The sequence below is a fragment of the Orycteropus afer genome, unplaced genomic scaffold (assembly GCF_000298275.1).
Source record: "Orycteropus afer afer isolate SDZICR_OR568_19922 unplaced genomic scaffold, OryAfe1.0 scaffold00037, whole genome shotgun sequence".
In the NCBI taxonomy this organism is placed as follows: Eukaryota; Metazoa; Chordata; class Mammalia; order Tubulidentata; family Orycteropodidae; genus Orycteropus; species Orycteropus afer.
This window is the reverse complement of record NW_006921624.1, coordinates 6,618,944-6,640,036: the sequence shown is the minus strand read 5'-3', so window position 1 is coordinate 6,640,036 and position 21,093 is coordinate 6,618,944. Positions and strand designations below refer to the sequence as shown.

The 21,093-nt window shown below is 42.3% G+C and overlaps 1 protein-coding gene across 1 annotated transcript in view; it reads right to left on the bottom strand.

The window, feature by feature from the left end:
* Positions 1-350: 350 nt before the first annotated feature.
* The window catches only part of BRINP1 (BMP/retinoic acid inducible neural specific 1), a 175,863-nt gene continuing 155,120 nt past the window's right edge, over positions 351-21,093 (bottom strand). The window contains exon 7 of the mRNA XM_007936670.2: positions 351-1,491. Within this exon, the coding sequence (XP_007934861.1) occupies positions 351-1,491 (1,141 nt within the window). The remainder of the gene's footprint in view (positions 1,492-21,093) is intronic.

The following is a 21,093-nucleotide window of genomic DNA, read 5'->3' as shown; positions in this document are numbered from 1 at the left end:
TAGTGTTTAATCTTAGCACCTGCACAGCAGAGATCTTTACATTTCATTGCATATGCTCACCCTCTTCTCCCACTCCATACAGCACCTGAGGCCTAAGAAGCAACCCCCTCAAAGCTCCACAAAAGGCTGAGACCCTTCTTCATGACAGAGTATAGAAATAACAAACATGCCCAACGGTTTTATACAGTTGCTAGAACATTTTAGTTTCCAACAAATGAAGATTTTCCTTCTTTTCTTTGAATATTAATTACATTTTACAAACTTTTATGGTTTTTTTGTTTTGTTTTGCTTTGTTTTGTTCTGTTGCAGTTGTACACCAAAAGTGAAAGTCCACATCGAGGCGTCTCAGGTTAACAGAGTTTGGCTGTCATTTGGTCCGACTGTTTGAGGATCTCGGTGTTGTAGAGGTCCAATGCATGGTTCACCCTGATGATCTCACTGTTGGTCAATTTCAGGCGATGTTTCAGCATACAAGAGAACAAGTCCAGCTGGGGCTTTCCTGGGGCCACGGGGGGTGCCAGACGATTAATTCGGTCCCGAATATCCAACAAGAGGAGCATCACTGAAGAAGAAGAATAGAACTGGCCGCCCTGTGTGTAGGACTGGTTGACCTGCTGCACTGCACTGCGAAGGAGATCAGCATTGAACCTCAGGCTATACCCGAACACCTGCACATCTGAGATCTTGATGTAGAACTGCCGCTTAGAGGGATCAGACAGGTCCACTGGGCCCTGGCCAGTCTCGTTACGGAGTAGGGTAGGTAGCCGAGTCCGACTACGTAGGTAGATATGGACCGTCTCAAAAAATGTTTTCCACCGATTGCCCAGCAAGAGAGTCCAGTTATAGCACTGGCTGTTTTGGAGACGAATCTTCTCCCAACGAGGGTAGCCAAATTCCCCAAAGGGCATGTTCCAGCCCTCAGAGTGGCTCCCGCTGAAGGGGTTGACATAGACAAAGAACATGGGGTCTAGGCTGCTGTTACGCATCTGGCAGATGCGCATGGACATGCCGATCACCATGTGGATGAAGTCCATGCGGTTCTTGTTGCTCTTGAGAGTGAGAGACATGCGTTTGCGCCACCGGGGATCAAAAAAGGTGTCGAGGCGGATTTCATTGCTGATGAAAGTGGTATGGACATAGAGGCGTGAGTCCATCTTCTGCAACAAGTACTTCAGCTCCAGGTCCTGGAAGTCCAGGTCGGTCTCAAAGCTGATGAACTGCTCGCTCCGCTCCGAGTCCACATTCTGTGGTTCGCAGCGGCCTCGGTACAGCTTGTAGCCCTTGTTGCAGGAGCCACAGAGTGAGATGTTGGCCAGGCTGCACATGGCACAGCTGTTGTTCCCTCCTATGATGCAGGGGATGGGGCGCTGGCACAGTGTGGTGCTGCCATGGCACACGCAGCTCCTCTGGCTCTCCAAGAAGGTTCCCCAAAACCCATTTTCATTGCAGTAGAGAAGTGACTGGACCCTTGCAAGCCACTGCTGAATTGTCCTAGAGGATAGAGGGAAGATGAAGAATGTTAAACACCATCGGTGGGGCTATGGGTTGTGGATAATGCAAATTAGTATTGTCTAAAGAATGAAAGGAATGGGTGGAGAAAGTCACTGAATTGAAATTGTAAGAAGTATATTGTAGTTCCCTGTATTGCCTCAAACCAGCTGTGTAACATTGGACTTTACCCTTTTAGTATTCAATTCCTCATCAGTAAAGTGAGGGGGTTGGAATAACTATTCTTTGAGGTCCTTCCAACTCTGTTATACATTAACCCTAAAGAAGTTTGATGCAGGGAATTAAGTTGTCTGAACTAAAAAAACAAAACAAAACAAAACAAAAAAACCTGCCTGATGACCACAAAGTATAGAAAATCACCAATGAAAATTAACTCCCATCAGGTGTGTCAACCTCCCTCATAGATCACTTCAATGAGGTTATATAACATCCAACACCTTCAACAGAAAGAGCTTATATTTTATAATACTCTACAGATCACATAGTGCTTCCATATTGATTATCTTATATGATTCTCACAGTGGCTTTTCAAACCATGTCAGAAAAGTGTTATTTCCCCCATTTTTCCTGATCTCCAAACTCTCAGTTCAATGGGATTTCTATTACAATATGTATCTTTAGGTCTCTCTCCCCACCAACTCTCAACAGTATAAACAATACCCAAGCCTGTGCCCAGATTCTAATCATTGAAGCATTCCAATGAAGACAGATCCCCAGTCAGATGAGAAGCAACGGAAGAATAGGTAAAAATATGTAAGGCAGTCAGCTCAGAGGCCTCTCATCTTTCTTCATTTCTGTGCAAGTCACTTCTGGGCCGTCTTCTGTGCTATGAATAACGCCTTACAGTGTCTAGCACTTTTTACCCTGCACCGGGCACAATCACTCCCATTTTCTCACTTGAGCTTCACAACAAAACCCTGAAAATAGCTTGGGACTTGAGATCAGCCAGAGGTTTCTTAAGTCCTTGCTCCTCCACAGAGAGGCAGAAGTGACACTGGGAAGTTCCTTCACCACTCTAATCATGTCTACCACACAGGGCTGTTGTGAGGATTACATGAATATTTATATGTGAAGTCTTAGCCTCAAACTTAGTAGGTAATAGGTAATAAGGGCTTGATAACTGTTAGGACTTGTTATTACTGTAAGTGGATTATCGGCTCCATTTTTTTTAGGTGTGGCAATTGAACCTCAGAAGTGAAATGATGAACTCCAAGTCACACGACTACTAAGTAGAGAAGAATTGTGGCTCACAATTATGCATTATGTGTCAAGTAAGAGTCAAGAAATATTTTTTAAGACTGCAATATTCTATGGTGATGTTGATTGTAATGATGATGATGGTGATGGTGGTGGTTCATGGAACAGGATCCCCAGTTGACACCATTGGTAGAGAAGCCCTTTTGCACTGTATAGGCTGTAGTAGAAAGTATTAACAACCCATCCATTCCATCATTTCCATTGCTGAGTGGCAGTTGCCAAGCCCAAGAGCTTCAGGGTAAATGGTAGAGCCCAATATGAAAAGTATGGACATTAGCCCAAGCTGAACTGAGACCAAAGCTTAGTTCTGCTACCAGGAGAAAGGCATTCCATCTCTGTAAGCCTCAGTATTCATATCTAAAATGAGGATAATAAAGCCCATCCTACTTCCGTAGTGATACTGCCTCGGAAACCCAAGGAGGGGTCTCTATGAGTCGGGGCCGACTCGGCACATAACAACAACAACAACAACATGTGGCTGGTGAGAGGATTCAGTGAGATAATATATTTAAAGAGCTTAACATAGAGCCTGGTGTAGAGCAATTATTAAGGAGGTAATAATAATAAGTATTCTTTTCTCAGAGAATAAGCTATTCCTTTGAAGGTATTGAGACACTCTCAGGGATTTTACTATCTCTCCAAGGTTTTAGGAAACCATTTTGTTATACGGGGCATTTGAAAATGGATACTGTTGAAATAGCTTCCCAGAATGCTTTTCTTTAAATGAGTTGCTTATCAGCTGAGAAAAAAATGGATGAATAATTAGTGAACTTGCTCCTAGAAACTGATCTGCTTTTTAAGTTCCCAGTACTAGCCCTGGTAATAAAATCTCCCTCACAACACCCAAAACATTGTATCGAAACCCCTGGCTTTCTTGTCCACTTCCCTTTCAGGCTCTGGGGCTTAAGAGGGCCAGACCCTCCTCCCCTGAACACCTAGCTGGTCTGGCTCTTTAAATGTTTGCTGAACTAGTGAATGCTGAATGAAGGAACAGAGATAAATTAATATTTTCCTTATTTTTCATTAAAAGAAAACACCATTCTCCCTCTCTCCTGGGACTGCAGTATTAGTTTTAGATACCGTCCACCCACACAAGTCCAGGTCTCCCCAGCCTGCTTCGTGAGACCAATCTTATTACAGCCTGGAGAACAGCAGCAGGCCCAGCCTTCAGGAAATGGAGCTGGAATAATAATGAGCTATGCGGCTCCCACCTCCCCAACCAGAACATTGACTGAATATTGGCTATGAGTCATCTGATATTTTTGTGAGCTGCAGGGGCCCTCCACACATCTCTGATTGCACGGCTCCATCTGATGAGAGCGTCATTTCAAAATGCCTCTTTCAAATGGCCCACACTTGCCCCTGTCACTCCCTCTCCAAATGACAGGACAGTACCCCATTTAGAGTTCCTCTGTTCCCATCTGCAAGGCACTCTATAACCCCGTAGAGCGCCCCCTTTCTCGTGTCTCATCATTGGGGCTCTTTGTGAGGACCGCAGCCCTCTCTCCTTGGATCAATGCATCATTGTGACTGAACTCTCAGAATCCTTGGTGGGGGAAATAAAAAGATGAAAGTTCCTGGTGATGCTGCAACAAGCAACAGGGCTGGTGACACATTAGGATTCCAGCCCTGTCGAGTAGGAGGGATTGGGGACAGAGGCCCTCTGAGCAGCATTAGCAAGAGGCATGGCACCTGCATCTCCTGACCTCAGAATAATCATGAGGTTGTGGGCTGTATCAATGAAGGCATTAATGGTACAGCATGAGGACTCAGAAAGGGGGTGGTGTACAGGGATGGGGGAGCAAGGAGAATGAGGCCAGGAAGGAGGAAAGAGGGAAATGGTAGAGCATGAGGAAAGGTGATAGGAGAGGAGAAAAATACTGGGCGGGGGAGAGGGTGGGGGAAGAGATGGAGCTTGACCTGGATGAGAAGATAGGGCAATAGGAGGAGGCACTGAGGAGGGGCGATGTGACACAATGAAATTAGAGTGACCAGGATAGAAAAGAAGAAATTCAGCCAAGTCTTCACAAGTCGTAACTCACAGATACACAAATGCAGGTGTTGGATGGGCCATTTCAAGGAAAGCCATACACCTCCCTCCCTTTTTGGAGAGGCAAAAGGTGGGTCTGAGAGGAGGATCGACATGACCATGGTGTCCTGAATCCCCAGGTCAGTGAACTTTCCTTGCTTTTCCATACTTCGATTGGAAAACCAAACCAAACACTGCCATCAAGTCTACTCTGACACACAGCAACTCCCATAGAGTTTTCAAGGCTGCCTCGTCTTTCTCCCATGGAGTGGCTGGTGGGTTTGAACTGGAAACCTTTCGGTTAGCAGCCCAATGCCTTAACCACAGAGCCACATCATTTGGAGGAGAGGAGTAAAACCAGAAAAAAAACAAGCTCATCTCGACTTTTTTTTTTTTTAAACACAAGCAACTTTCAATAATGAGAATGAGCTTCAATGAGATCAATCTCTTACACTTCTATCTCTAGCACTGAGTAATTATCACTGATATTCAGAAATCCTACAGGGTTGAATTTCAGCACCCTAACCCAAGGATTTCAAATCAGTTCTTCCTGGTTCAATCATGGCCAACAAAATGAAACCAGAATGGACCTGCATTTGTAAATGTAGGTGAACTAGAAAGATAACCAGAACAGTAAAAATCACAGGTAAACACCTCTCTAGAAACTCATCTTCCTCTTAGCAAACAAGGGCAGTGTACACACTGGATGGCAACCAAATCTCTTGACCACAATAGTGGGAAGCAGTGGTTGCTAAGAGATGGTGGCCGACTATGCCACTTTGGATGGGTATCATGTTCCATAGTTCTAGCAATAATCCAATACCCCACATCAGGCTCTGGAAAGGGCTCACAATGCCTCAAGTCTCCCGTTTTTGGGCTTTGACTCATGATTTTCCCCCTCTGGTTACTGTCCTACTTCCAAAATTTAAAAATTCAGGTCTGTTCGATTTTAGAAGCTCTGATGGCACGTGAATTAAAGCATTAGGCAGCTAATCAAAATATCTGGTGTTTGAACCCACCAGCTGCTCTGTGGGACAAAGAGAAGGCAGTTTGCTTCGATAAAGATTTACAGCCTTGGAAGCCCTATGGGCAGTTCTACTCTGTCATATAGGATAGCTATAAGTCAGAATCAACTTGACAGCAGTGGGTTTGTTTTTTGGTTGGTTCCAATTTTGCTTGGTTGACCATGATGCCAGTTTGAACCAGTTTGAAGCCCTTCTCTAATTAAGCCAAAGGAATTAGTGGTACAACTACTAGGCACCTACTGTATATCTGGCATTCACTGTGCTGGAGGCTCTTCATATTGTCTCCCTGTTTATTGTGTATAACCATCCGAGTGTTACAGATGAAGATAAGAAGGCCTTGGGATGTGAGTTGTCTGAGATCATGAAGTTATTCCACATGCAAATACCAGACTCTCTACCTCCAGCATTGGTGCACTTTTCTGCTGTGTACCATAATGTAAAATTATAAAGAAAAGACAAGCAAGAAGAAGCAAGCTGGTCACAAAAAAAGAAAGAAATTGAAATAATGGAAAAATACTGAAAGTTTGAGCTTGTGAAGGGCCTATTATCACATTCCGCACTTCCTCTAGACCTGCCAGGATCCCTCTCCTCCATTCACAGATAATTGGAGCTCACCGACAAGTGCACCAGGAGAGGCTGAGGACCAGGGGTAGGAGGAACTGCAATCTATAAATACCACTTCCCAGGCTAGCTGGTGACAGCCTGCCTCAACCTTGGCAACAGAGGAGCTGGCTTAATAGGCTGGCTCTAGAGGGGAGGGTCTCACAAAGGGCTGACACAGCCCCACTGTAAGGCCCGGGCTTAAACGCTTTGCTCAGTCCCTGAGGATCCAAAGCATCTTCCATTTGCAGCCAAAGCTGAACTCCAATACATCCAAATCAGCATCTTTCTGTTGGATGGCATTTCAATTCATTCTGATTGGGGGCTGGAGGGAGGGAAAGGATGAAGAAGGAGGGGATGGGGGAAAGCTTCATTTGCATTTCAAGCTGGAAAATGTAGAAGTCCGATTGGCAGATACCCACAGAGTTTCCAAATGAAGTGGTTTTGACAGTAGAAGCAGAGAACCTTCAAGAAGAGGCTTTGGGAATGTTGAGCTCACCTTCTGATGTTTACACCTGGGTAACTGAGGCTTAGTTGCTTATGTAGAATATTCATGCTTCTTGAGAGCTTACCATATCATGGCATTGTGGTTGCTGTTGTTAGGTGCCATCAAGTTGTCTCTGACTCATAATGACCCTACATACAAAAGAACCTGTGTACAACAGAACGAGACTGCCTGGTCCTGTGCCAGCCTTATGATCCTTGTCAAACCTGAGCCCATCGTTGCAGCCACTGTGTCAATCTGTTCTGTTGAGGGCCTTCCCTTTTTTGTTGACCCTTCACTTTACCAAGCATGATATTCTTCTCCAGGAAACGATCCTTTCTGACAACATGACCAAAGAAGGTGAGACGAAGTGTGGTCATTCTTGCTTCCAAGGACATCATGGCAGATGTCTATTTATCCTCCATCCAGCCAACAAGCTAGGACTTCCATGTGATTTCCATTCTGCCAACAAAGGTACTGAAGTCCAGAAAGGGCCTGGGACTCTTCCAAGGTCACTCAGAACAGAATTAGTGAACCAGGGGCAAGCTTTCTGCATGCAAAGGCAGTTCTTCCTCAATTACCTTGCTGTACATTTCCTACTCTAAACCAGGCTGCAGCAGAAGCCAGGAGATACCTCCATGGTCCCCTGCAGGCTCTGTCTTTGCTCAGCCAGGATGTTCTGGCGACCTGACAAGTCTCCTAGTGACACAGCATGGAGTTGTTCACTTTGGAGGACAGAAGCTCCACCACCCAGAGCTACCCATCAGTGTTTTCAAAGGCACACACCTCCCTTTCAGAACTACTCAGGGTGGGGAGCTCAGGCTGGGATTCCTAATTCAAGCAAACTCCCTGCTGATTTTAATTGGAGGTTTTGGCTAAGACAGGCATGCAGTGCCGAGCCAGTGGCATTTTAGGGAAGATCATACAAATCGAGCGCCAAGGAGGTGGTGGGAATCAGATCTAGGTTAAAATAGAAAACTATAATCCATAATTCCCATTTGCCTACCAGGAGTGTTTATTTAAACATAGAGAGGAAATGAAAAAAAAAGAAAGAAATTGGAGTTCTGAATTATTTTATTTATGGCCTGTGCTTCTTCCTTGGCATTTCTCTGACATTGTAATAGGTATCTGAGTAATTCAGTGAGACTCCACAAAATGTATAATCTATAGACTAGACTGGGATGACAAACAGTTGTTTTTAGGTTTCTGATTTTTTTTTTTTTTTTTGGTTATGCTGTGTGTATGTGTGTGTTTTCAAGGAATGGCACTGATAAAAGATGAATAACGTCAATGTTGCCAGAATGCTTGGGGCTCAACTGAAAGGCGCCTTGGTTTATGGATGTGCTAGGATGAATTATAACTGGCCATCAGACTCACTCTGTGTTCATCATTGTGCCCAGATAAATATTCAGCTTTTAATCATTCCCTCTTTGAGTTCCTATCATTGTTTTAATAATATGTTTTCCCTTCTTCTCTTAGTTCTTCACATCATTTCAGAGCCTTTTTGAATGGCTCATAACAATAAAGTAGGAAAGAAGAATTTTGTGGTCCCTTGCCATGCTGAAGAGACCTTCCTCAGTTTGAAACTGCTGAGTGAAGGCCATAGGTCTTCTTTGTTGGGGGCAGGGATGAGGGATGGAAAAGGGAATGAGGAGAGCAGCAATGCAAAACTCCAATGGGGTCTTTAAAATTAGGTTGTCAGGAGCTTAATTGGGGAGGATTATGAAACAATTTTTTGCAATTACACCGTCTGTGTCTGGAGGAAGGTGACAAGAAACATCAGCTGCATATTCAAATTCAGCATTTTGCCTTGGGGGATGGACATGCTAGAGACAAGTGAAGGAAAAAGCCAGAAGTTTCTATACAGCTGACAGAGGACCAAAAGAAGGAGGGCACTACCAGGTTGAGGTGTGAAAGAGAGGTTCATTCTTCCTGGGAGGTCACCAGGCTAGAGAGAATGAAAGGCACTAAGAGCAAAAGGCTCTGCAGTAAGATGGGGCAGCCACAACCTGTCTTTCAGTGGAGGCTTGCAGAGTGCCCTGAAGCTGAGCCAATTACAGAGGAGCTTCCCAACAATTAGGGAGGAGGAAGAAAGGCCTGGTGATCTACTTCCAAAATCAGCCAATGAAAATCCTATCGATCACAATGCTCCAATCAGCAACTGATCATGGGATAGTGTAGCACCAGACAATGTTTTGTTCCACCGGGCATGGGGTCTCCATGAATTAAGGGTCAATTCAATGGTAGCTAACAATAGTCCAGTCTAATGTGCCCTAACACTAAAGCACAAAAATGAAGCAATTCTACAAAGACTGTGTTATTACTCTATTCTGTGGTTGAGAAAATGGAAACTTTGAAAGGACAAGCAAATAGATCAAAGTTAAATAATCAATGATTATTTAGATCAGTGATCTGTGCAGTGATGTGGAGTGACCATAGGCTTAGGAGCCAGTTAAGTAAATGCTGGACCTCTTCAGTAGGACCTGTTCAAGTAGGTGGTACCTACTTGTTATTTAACCTTGGAGAAATCACTTGACTTCTCTGACCCTCAGCTATCTTCTCTGTTAAATGGGGAAGATAATACTTACCTTGAACTTTGTCTTCAGAATTAGAAAAGAATAAACAAATGTCTTGAGAGGTTTTCAGTGAAAGGAAGTTATGTCTGATCATTAACCATTATTTTACTGAGAGGAAAGAATAACCATGTTTTACATACGTTTCAGGTAAAAATATCTCTTTGGTTAGAAGAACAGCCCAGTTGATTATAGCCTAATACCCTACCTCTCACTTGTTACTCACCCTCAGTTCTAATAAATACTGTCATAAATGCTAGATGTGGGCTTTGGAGTCAGAAAAGGTAGGATATTGAATCACAATCTGCTGGTCATTATTTAACCTTGCTTATCCTTTCAAAGTTTTCAGTTCTCTCAACCACAGAATGGAGTAATAACACAGTCCTTGCAGAATTGTTTCAATGTTCAGATAAAATAATGTCTATAAGGCATCTAACATATAGTATGTGCATGTGTATGTATAGATGCACCCTGGTGCTCATAAAAATAAACTATTGTGTTCCTCAAGCTCATGCAGCAAAAGGTTCCTATAAAATGAATAATTATACATCAAAAATCTAGAGAAAAGAATGCAGTAAATGCTTCTGAGTCAGCTGAATATTACTATAAAAAAGGGAATCTTGACACTGAACTTCTTCTGTACCCAAAAAAGTCAGTAATGGATTGTGAATCGAAATGTGAACAATCGTTGTTATCGTGTGCCATCAAGTCAATTTCTACTCACAGGGACCCTAGGGCAGAGTAGTACTGTCTCATAGGCAGTCATCTTTACAGAAGATTGCCATGTCTGTCCTCTTGTAGAACCACTGGTGGTTTGAACAGCTGACCTTTTGGTTAGTAACCAAATGCTTAATCATTGTGCCACCAGGACTCAAATGTGAAGAGTAGAATAATAAAAATAACAACAATAAAAAAAAACAGCTTTTAGAACATGGAAGTGTCTTCATGAGTTCGCTCACCATAAAAAAGAAAAAAAAATTAATAGGACTATATTGAGGTGAAAATATATTCCATCCAAAGATACCACTAAGAGAGTGATGAAACAACTATCAGAAGGAACGTACATTTGCAATACCTCTAGCCAACAAATGACTGTATTTACAAATACAAAGAACTTTTATGAATCAGAAAGAAATTATATAGCCAAGAGAAAAGGGGCAAATGGTATGAACAGGCACTTCACAAAAGAGGGTATTTATAAGCACATGAAATTTCACCTCACTAGTCATAAGAATAATACAAATTAAAACACACACACACAAAATACTATTGTAGCAGAATGGCTAAAATAAAATAAGTAATAAAAGCTAAAAAGATGGAAAATAGTAAGTATTGGCAAGGATGGAGAGCTACTGGAACTCCTCTATGATACTGATGAAAAGTGAAACTTGGTTCAGCAAGTTTGGAAAACTGGAAGTATCTACTGTAAAAATGGCATGGCGGAGGTGTCTGACCTCCTCCTCTAACTTCACAAGGTGAGAGGAGAATCATTATCAGCATCGGCATCAGCCCAAAGCTGATTCCTATGAAGCAGAAGTCAGACATACCTCCTCTCTCCAACCTTTGCACCAATTCTGATACCAGCTGTCCTTCCCCTGGCCCTCTCTACTTCTCTGCTGGATTTGATACTTAGTTGTTATGGCCACACGGAATTCACAGACAATACTCACAACTCTGGGTTTATTAGGGAACTAACAGGTTATAATTCAGGATCAGAAATTACTGAAGACACAGTTCTTCAATCAGGATAGCCTTTTCTCAGCTGTGGTCTTTTCTGTGGTCCTCAGCCCCTCAGCCTTTCACGTCTCTTTGGCCAGCCTGGCCTCTGCTCTGCTTGGATAGTTGTTACAAAGCTCTTAATCCCACCCTTAAGTTCCTGGAAGCATCACACTCTGCTAGTGAGGCTTCTCCTAAAGGCGCTTGGCTCTTCCGCTCTGTGAGTCTGAGAGTCTAGCTCTACCAAGTGCCCAGAGGCACTCGCCTCCAGCATGCCTCCTGGGTGAAGGTACTCCGCTCTCTGGCTCTGTGAGCTAGAACACCCACCACATCATCTCCTGTTGGGCTCCTGGTTCGGCTGACTCCATTTCTCTGCTACTGTTTATCACCTTCTCTGGTGCCACAGCTCTCTGTCTCCTGTGTCTAGGAGTTGCAGGGACTGACAGTACAAAGGATGCCCTCTGCTCCTGTCTCTTCTTTTTGATGCTAGTCAGGTACCTCCTGTCCACTTCTGGGATGCCTTATTTTAAGCCTAGAAGAATGGAAAAACTAACCAATGCCCTCGCTAGGGTTCTATACACCTTATTTGCATATTTCCAGCCCCATAAGGGTGCCATGCACCTTATTTGTATTATTAGCAAGCTGTCCAATCCCCTTGGTGGGCCATAACACTTCATTTGTATAGTCCCACCCAATCATGTGGTGGGAGTTACAGACTATGGCTAGAAGGGCCATATTAAGTAATTCATTACACCACATGACTAAAATATCTACTAAAGCTAAATACATGCATATGTTATGTCCCAGCAATTCTACTCCTAGTATATCCCATACCCATTGCCATCAAGTCAATTCTGACTCATCGTGACCCTATGGAACAGAGCTGAACTGCCCCATAGGGTTTCCACAGCTGTAATCTTTAGGAAGGCAGACTGCTACATTTTTCTCCTGCAGAGCAATCTGACCACTTAACCACTGAATTACCAGGGTTCCTTCTCCTAGCATATATGTAACAAAAATGTACATGTAAGCCCACCAGAAGACATGTACAAGAATGATCATAGCTGTATTACTGTTAATAGCTCCAAATTGAAGATTATGCACATGTCCAACAGCAGAATAGACTTCCACACACGGTGGAAAACTTCAGCCATGAGAACAAACAAATCACAATTACACAAAAGAACACAGAGGAATCTCATAGAAAAGAAAAAGTAAAAATAAAGAAGCCAGAGATAAGAGTCTATGTTGTATAAAGAGACAAAACTGACCTCTGGTGGGTACAGCAGTAAGAAGTGTAGAACCCTTGGGGAAAAGGTGGATAGTGCCCAGAAGGGAGCACATGGTGTGAGAAGGGAGGTTTCTGCTGTGCTGTTAATGCCTTCTATCTTGATTTGGGTGAATTTACATGTATAAATTCAGTTTGTGAAAATTCCTCTTGCTCACAGCCATTTATAAAGAGCTCTGGAGGGACAGTGGTTAAAGCATCTTGGTGCTAACCAGAAGGTCGGCAGTCCAAACCTACCAGCTGCTCCATAAAATAAGGATGAGGCGATCTGCTTCCGTAAAGATCACAGCTTTTGAAACCCTATGGGGCAGTTGTACTGTGTCCTAAAGTGTTGCTATGAGTCAGAATCGACCCAAAAGCAGTGGCTTTACAGCCACTTATAACCTATAAAAACCAATTGCCGTCTAGCCAATTCTGACTCATGGCAGCCCCATGTGTGTCAGAGTAGAACTGAGCTCTCTAGGGATTTTCAGAAATAGATCTCCAGATCTTTCTTCTGAGGCACCTCTAGGTGCCAATCTTTCAGTTAGCAGCCAAGCACGTTAACTGCACCACCCAGAGACTCCCATCTTGCTATACACCTGAAAACCAAACTCACTGCTGTTGAGTCAATTCCGAGTCATAGTGACCCTGCAGGACAAAGTAGAAGTGCCCCATAGGGTTTCCAAGGCTATAAATCTTTACGGAAGTGGATTGCCACATCTTTCTCCTGTAGAGTGGCTGGTGGGTTTAAATTGCTAACCTTTTGGTTAGCAGCTGAATGCTTAACCACCATGTCACCAAGGCTCCTTTTGGCATTTTGCTATATATTTATGATATTTGCACTTTTCTATATGGTGGTGTAGTGGGTAAGGTATTTGGCTGTTAACCAGAAGGTCAGTGGTGCAAACCCACCAGCGGAGATGAACCAATCTACTTCCATAAAGATTTATAGCCTTAGAAACCAAATGGGGGTCACTATGAGTCAGAATTTACTCTACGGCAATGGGTTTTTTTTTTTTTTTTTGGTTTATAGGAGCTCTGGTAGCCTAGTGCCTAACGCACTTGACTGCTAACCAGAAGGCTGGCGGTTCAAACCCACTAGCCACTCCTCGGAAGGAAGATGGGGCAATCTACTTCTGTAGTGATACTGCCTGGGAAACTCAAGGAAGGGTCGCTGTGAGTGGGGTCTGACTCGATGACACATAACGACAACAATGTATGTAATACTTCAATACAAAATTTGAAAATTTAAAACAAACAAACATTGTCCTATAAACACCCAGAATAATACTATTAAGAGCAATACACTACATTTTCACATCACTGTCAACCTTCTTAAAGCTGTTTTGTTCTCTAATTTTGATGCTCATAATTTTGCTGTCACAGGCTGGGTTGAGAGGTTATCACACATTTCATGTTAATGATATGAAAAACTGAGGCTCAAAGAGGAGACGTGCTTTAGTAAAAGTCACCAGAGGGTTGTCACATTGCTAAGATTGCAACTCACGCATGTGAGAGCTTCTTGGCCTGGTTTGGAGGGTGGAAGTGAAGAGGAGAGTTGGGAGATGGCCTGAAGGAGGATAAGAAGAGCTCTCCACAAAAATTGTAAGAAGTAAGTTCTATTTCTGTACTCAATCCCCTGAGTGTCCAGATTCTATTCTGAACAAGAAGCTACTTCCGAGACCAAGGAAGAGAAAAAAAAAAAAAAAACACACTAAAACCAAAAACAACAAAAAGGGACTGGAGATGCTGATTTTCTTGCCTTACATCAAGCAAGCGAGTCAACTGCCCGACTTGCAACAAATGCAGAATGACAGACATGGATGGGAACGGAGGAGACATGCTGGGCAGTGATGGTTTAGATGACTCCTGCATATCCTCACTCACAATGTTGCTTAGCTGCCTGCCTGCATCTCCTAGCCCCTTGCCAAGACTGGCCACCCATCAGTTGCCTTGCCACAATGTTCAGACTCATTACCCTCTTTTTCTACCCAAAAATAAAAAAGAAATACCAAATATCCTCTTAGTTACAAGATTCATTACCATAGTCAAGGAGGACAGCACTTGTAGGTTGTTGTGCCTGAGGGCCAGCTGTCCTGAGCTAGCCTGAGTTTACCTATGGCCTATACCTCTGATATTCAGTAGAACAAATTAATACATACTCAGAATAAGTCTTTGACACCCAAATTGCAACATCCCACCCCTACATACACACACAGATACACACAAAAACCAGTGGGTGAAGCACTCCCAAAGTAGCAATTTACTTTGTGGGGAGACACCTTGGGGTTAACGTGGCTGAATTTCAGGATCCTGCAGCTAAGGATGATGCATTTTATAGACGAGAAATAACCCAGAGAGGTTAAGTGACTTGTCTGAGGTCACATAGTAGTACCTGGAAGCTCAGAACCAGAATCTTTTCCTCTTCTCTGTGTAAGAATTATATAACAGACCTTTCCTTTCCACTCTCAGTATTCCCACTATACAAGTAACCAAAATCAAACCAATGATCATCAAGTTAAGTCAGACCCATAGTGACCCTATAGGACAGAAAAGGAGTGCTCCATAGGGTTTCCAAGACTGTAAATCTTTATGGAAGCAGACTGTCATACCTTTCTCCAGCAGAGTGGGTGGTGGGCTCAAACTGTCAAACTTTCAGTTTGCACCTGAACATTTAACCACTGAGCCACCAAGGCTCCTACTACACACATATCCACTAGGTAATAAAATAAGAGCAATTTATGGAGACACTTTTGCCCTTTAACAAGCCTCCACTCCCCCCAAAAAATGCACCTGGGAAGAAGCCAGTAGCAAAGGAGTTAAATAGTAAGATAAGTCCATTAAACAAGGATTCCGATTTACAAAGTTCTAAAAGACAGATTTACATTACAAAACATTTTCCTCACAAGCTCTCTGAAGAATGCACTTCTCTCTGGGCTAAAATGGGATATTATTGGGGAAAAAAGCAAATAAACAAGCGAAACCCCCCAAGGTGTGGGAGATGGCCACAGATTCTTTGAGACACAGCATTGATGTTCCCCTGTCTTGAATATGGACAGGTTCTATGGCTGCTCGGGTAATGTGATAAGGCAGACATCATGCATGTAGTTTATGGAATCAGGCCTTAAGAGACTAGCACTTTCCACCTTCTGTCTTGGGAAAGTCCCTCTTGCAGCTCTGATACTCCTTATAAGAAATCTAATACACTACAAAGAGACCACAAGGAGAGGCCATTAGACTACACGGAGAGTTATCAGGCCATTCCTATGAAGGCACCAGCCATGCAATTGAAGCCTTCTTGGAACCTCAGCCCAGCCCAGCTGTCAGCTGACTATCAATGAGTACCTCTAGTCAACTCCATGTGGTGCAAATTCCTGACCCATAGATCAAGAACATAATGTAATGATTGATGTTCTGAGTCATAGTTTGAGTCAGTTCAGTGTATACCTATAGATTCAGAACACTATATACTATGAATCCCAAGGAGAAATCCAGTTATCTCATCCCCATTTTATCACTACCAAGCTACGTTACTGTGCTAACCAGAATTCTAAATATAGTCCCCCCAAAATTCCAGTTACTAATCACCAGAACCTGTGAATATAATGAGACATCACTTTCATGATTGTGTTCTTTAACATGGCATAGTTGACCTAAAGATAGGGAGAATATTTGGATGGACCAAGTCTAACCACCTGAGCCCCTTTAAAAACAAAGAGTTTTCTTTGTCTATTGGCAGAAGAAGAAGTCAGAGAGATTCCAGGTATGAGAAGACACCTGACAAGATATTGTTTTTTAAAAGACAGAATGAGCCATGTCCAAGGACGTGAGAAAGGACTATAGAAGCTAAGAGTGACTTCCAGCCAGCAATCAGCAAGGTATTGGGAATCTCAATCTGGCAACCACAGGAACTGAGTTTTTCCAACAACCTCAATGAACTTAGAAGTGGATTCTTCCTCAGAGTCTGCACATAAGAACACAACCTGGCTGACACCTTGGTTTCAGCCCATGAGACCAAAGCAGAAGATCTATCTATGCCATGCCATGCCCAGACTCCTTTTCCATGAAAAGTGTGAGTTAATAAATGTATGTTGTTTAAACCTCTAAGTTTGTAGTTTGTTATGCCACAAAAGAAATTTAATATAGTTACTTTGGCTAACCAAAGAAGAGTTGATACTTTCAAGTTGTGGTGCTGGCGAAGAATGCTGAGAGTACCATAGATTGCTGAAAGATCTAACGAATCTGTCCTGGAGGAAGTGCAGCCTGAATGCTCCTTGGAGGCGAGAATGGCCAGACTTCCTCTCACCTACTTTGGTCATGTCAGAAGGATGTCATGCTTGGTAAGGTGGACAACTGACAAAGGAGGGGAAGGCCCTCAATGAGATGAATTGACACAGTAGCTGAGGAGATGGGCTCAAGTATAGCAAGGATTGTGGAGCTGGTGTGGGACCGGGCAGTGTTTTGTTCTGCTGTATGTAGGGTTGCTATGAGTGGGAAGCTACTCGATAGCACCTAACAACAAGTTTGGGTAAGACACTTCTCCACTCTCCTCATTTTACTCTTTAATGAAATGATTGGAAATAGGTTAGATGAACTCCAGGTTCCCATCCAGCCACAAATGAGTTCATAATCTCAGATCATTTAAGCTCCCTGAGTCTCAAATTCTTCAGATAAAGCATTGTGCAGGGTCAGTGCTGTACTACTTCTGTTTTGTCTGCTAAATTTCAAGCTCTCTACAAACAGGTACACCCTTATCTTTTTCACCACTCACCATGTTGTTGCTGTTAGTTGCCACAGAGTCCATTGCAATTCATGGTGACCCCACATGTTACAGAGTAGAACTGCTCCATAAGGTTTTCTTGGCTGTTACCTTAATGGAAGCAAATCATTAACCCTTTTCTTCCAGAGTACTGCTGGGTGGGTTTTGAACCACCAACCTTTAGGTTAGCCATTGAGGGTAAACTGTTTTTGCCACCTAGGGACCTTATTCTACCCCTACCCCTAGCATGGTATTTTCAATCGTCTCATATGCATGTGAGAGCTGGACAATGAATAATGAAGACCAAAGAACAGTTGATGCTTTTGAGCTGTGGTGTTTAAGAATACTGAAAGTACCATGGACTGCTAAAAGAACTAATAAATCTGTCCTGGAAGAAGTGCAGCCAGAATGCTCCTTGGAAGTGAGAATGGCCACACTTTGTCTCACCTACTTTGGTCATGTTGTCAGAAGGGACCATTCTCTGGAGAAGGATATCATGCTTGGTAAAGTGGTGGGTCAACAAAAAAGGGGAAGGCCCTCAACAAGATGGATTGACACTGGCTGCAACAACAGGCTCAGGTATAGCAAGAATCCTGAGGCTGGCACAAAACCGGGAAGTGTTTCATTCTATTGTACATAGAGTGGCTATGAGTTAGAGATGACTCGATGGCACCTAATAACAACAACCACAACCCCTAGCATACTGCCTGGCCTATCTTAGGTGCTCACTAAATATCTGTGGGGTAAATGAATGAAAAAAGACTAGTATAAATATTAATGTAAATATTGCTTAAAAAAAAGGACTATGTGTATGTAAGATGATAGCAGAAAGACCATTGTTTCATAATCTTGGGCAGGTACTTAAATTTCTGTGAGCCTTAGTTTTCTCACCTGTAAATGGAGGGGCTAATCCTTGTTCTAGCTGTCCCACAGGTTACTATAAAGATCAGAGAAGATCATTACTGAGAAAACTCCTAAAATATAAATTAACCTATAAGTAAGGTATTTGTCTTAGTAGTAGTTTACTTTTTAAGGTTAGGAATTTCCCTAAGCCAAATGAGGTAAATTTATCCCCTAATTATACCAAAAGCTTAACACCTTCCTGCTATTACTTTGGCAGCTGCTGGTTAGCAGTCAAGCCACCTCTCAGTGGAGGTGGTACCTGCAGGGATACAAATACATTAGCATATGCTTAAGCAAAATGTTGGAAACTCAACTCAAAGAAGATGAGTTGAAGGATGACGATGTCTAGCTATAGGAAGCAAAATTACAACCCGTGATATTTTACCAAATAATCTGGGTCATTCCTTCTTAATCTGTACCAGCTACTTGTTTCCAAGACTATGTTTTGAGGACCTCAATCCATCTCTATCTAGTTTAGTTATTTATTTAAATTCAACATTTCCCAAATCTATTCAACCACAGATATCCCTTACGTTTTTCTCCTTCACAATACTCAGCAGGATTCAATTAGTAGAACTCACTTTTTCTCAGTTCCTACCAAATGTACAAAGTGAAGGATACCATATTTCTGATAGTGAGAAGGTTTTTCTAATCCAGAGATAGTGAAGTCCCCTGACCAGTGACATCAGTGTCACCTAGGAACTTAAAGCCTACCACAGACCTACTGAATCAGAAACTCTGGGGGTGGCATCCAGCAATCTGTGTTTAAAAAGCCCTCTGGGCAATTATGATGCCTGCTCCTGTTTGAGAACCATTGCTCTAATCCATAGATCAGCGGTAAAGCTCATGTCAACACAAGAAAGAAATAGTGAATCCCTTTACACCCAGGAGAGGGAATCCATCGATTCTCTAGTTCATCTTACAAATGGCTACCAGAGAACACTTACTGAACAATAGCTTCCCATCACCTAAATGATAAGCTATAAACTCTACTGTTAGGTATCCAATCCCTCTACAATCTCACCCCAATACACTGGTCTAAGCTTATGTAATAACAATAAGAACAGTTATTGTTAGGTGCAGTAAGAGCTATACTCATTCATCATTTACTACATATTAAGAACTCCCCAGATTCTCTGGGTGGTACAAACAGCTAATGGGTCTGCTGCTAACTGAAAGATTAGAGGTTTGAGTCCACCCAGAGGTGTCTTGGAAGAAAGACTTGCTGATCTACTTCTAAAAATCAGCCATTGAAAACCCTATGGAGCACAGTTCTACTCTGATATATATACGGGGTTGTCATGAGTCAGAATCAATGGCTACTTGTTTTACTGATTAATAAACCTCCACATATATCTTTAGTAATCCTCACAATAATCCTGGGAAGGAGTAATTGTTAATAGGCTCATATTAAAGATGAGAGCACTTAGATCCAGAAGACACTGAGTACATAGTTCACCAGGATCTAAACCATGGCTGCCTGGTTCCAAAACCCATGTACTTAATCTGATTTATATGGTCTCTTTGATTTCTGATTTCACACAGTCTTATATTTCTGGATGAAATTAACCTCAGACTCAATTCTTGATAGGCACTGATTATTTTCATGAATGGAAGACCATCATCTCTACATAAGTTCAAAGCTTCATCATCCCTCAATTCCCATCTCAAATGCTCCCTCTTTCCAGCTCAGCAAATGCAATGTCATTGCATACCAGGCACTTTCCTTGTTAGAGGGGACACACACTGACAGGGTCCCACCTTTCATGTACGAAATATGAATTTAGGAAAATTGGAAATTGTCAAAAATGAAATGGAATGCATAAAGATTGACATCCTAGGCATTAGTGAACTGAAATTGACTGGTTTTGGCCATTTTAAATCAGACAACCATATCACTTACTATGCTGGGAAATGACAGTTTGAAGAGGAATGGCATGGCATTCATCATCACAAAGGATGCTTCAAGATCTGTCCTGAAGTACAATGCTGTCAGTGATATGATAATATGCATATACCTACAAGGAAGTCCAGTTAATACGACTATTATTCAAGTTTATGTACTAACCACCAAAGTCAAAGATGAAGAAATTTAAGATTTTTATCAACTTCTGCACTCTGAAATCAACCTAACATGCAATCAAGATGTGTTAATTATCACTGGTGACTGGAATACAAAAGTTGGAAATAAAGAAGAATCACCAGTAGTTGGAAAATTTGGCCTTAGTGACAGAAATAAAGCTGGAGATCACATGATAGAATTTTGTAAGGCCAACAACTTATTCATTGCAAATACCTTTTTTCAACAACACAAATGGCGGCTATACACATGGACTTCACCAGATGGAGTAGACACGAATCAGATTGACTACATCTGTGTCAAGGGATGATGGAAATCTCAGTATCTATAGGCAAAACAATGCCAGGGGCTGATTGTGGAACAGACCATCAACTGCTCATATGCATGTTCAACTTGAAGTTGAAGATAATTAAAATGAGTCTATGAGAGCCAAAATATGACTTGGAACATATCCCTCCTGAATTTAGAGACATCTAAGGAATAGATTTGATGCATTGAACACTAGTGACCAAAAACCAGAATTGTGGGATGACATCCATGAAGAAAAAGCATGGATTAAAAAGATGACAAAGGAAGAAAAAAAACAAAATGGATGTCAGAAGAGACTCTGAAACTTGCTCTTGAATGGAGAATAGCTAAAGTACATGAAGAAATGAGAAGATGAAAGAGCTGAACAGAAGATTTCAAAGAGCAGCTCTAGCAGACAAAGCCAATTACTATAAGAAATGTGCAAAGATCTGGAGTTAGAAAACCAAAAGGGAAGAACAGGCTTGGCATTTCTCAAGCTAAAAGAACTGAGGAAAAATTTTAAGACTCGAGTTGCAATATTGAAGGATTCTATGGGCAAAACAGTGAATGATGCAGGAAGCATCAAAATAAGATGGAAGG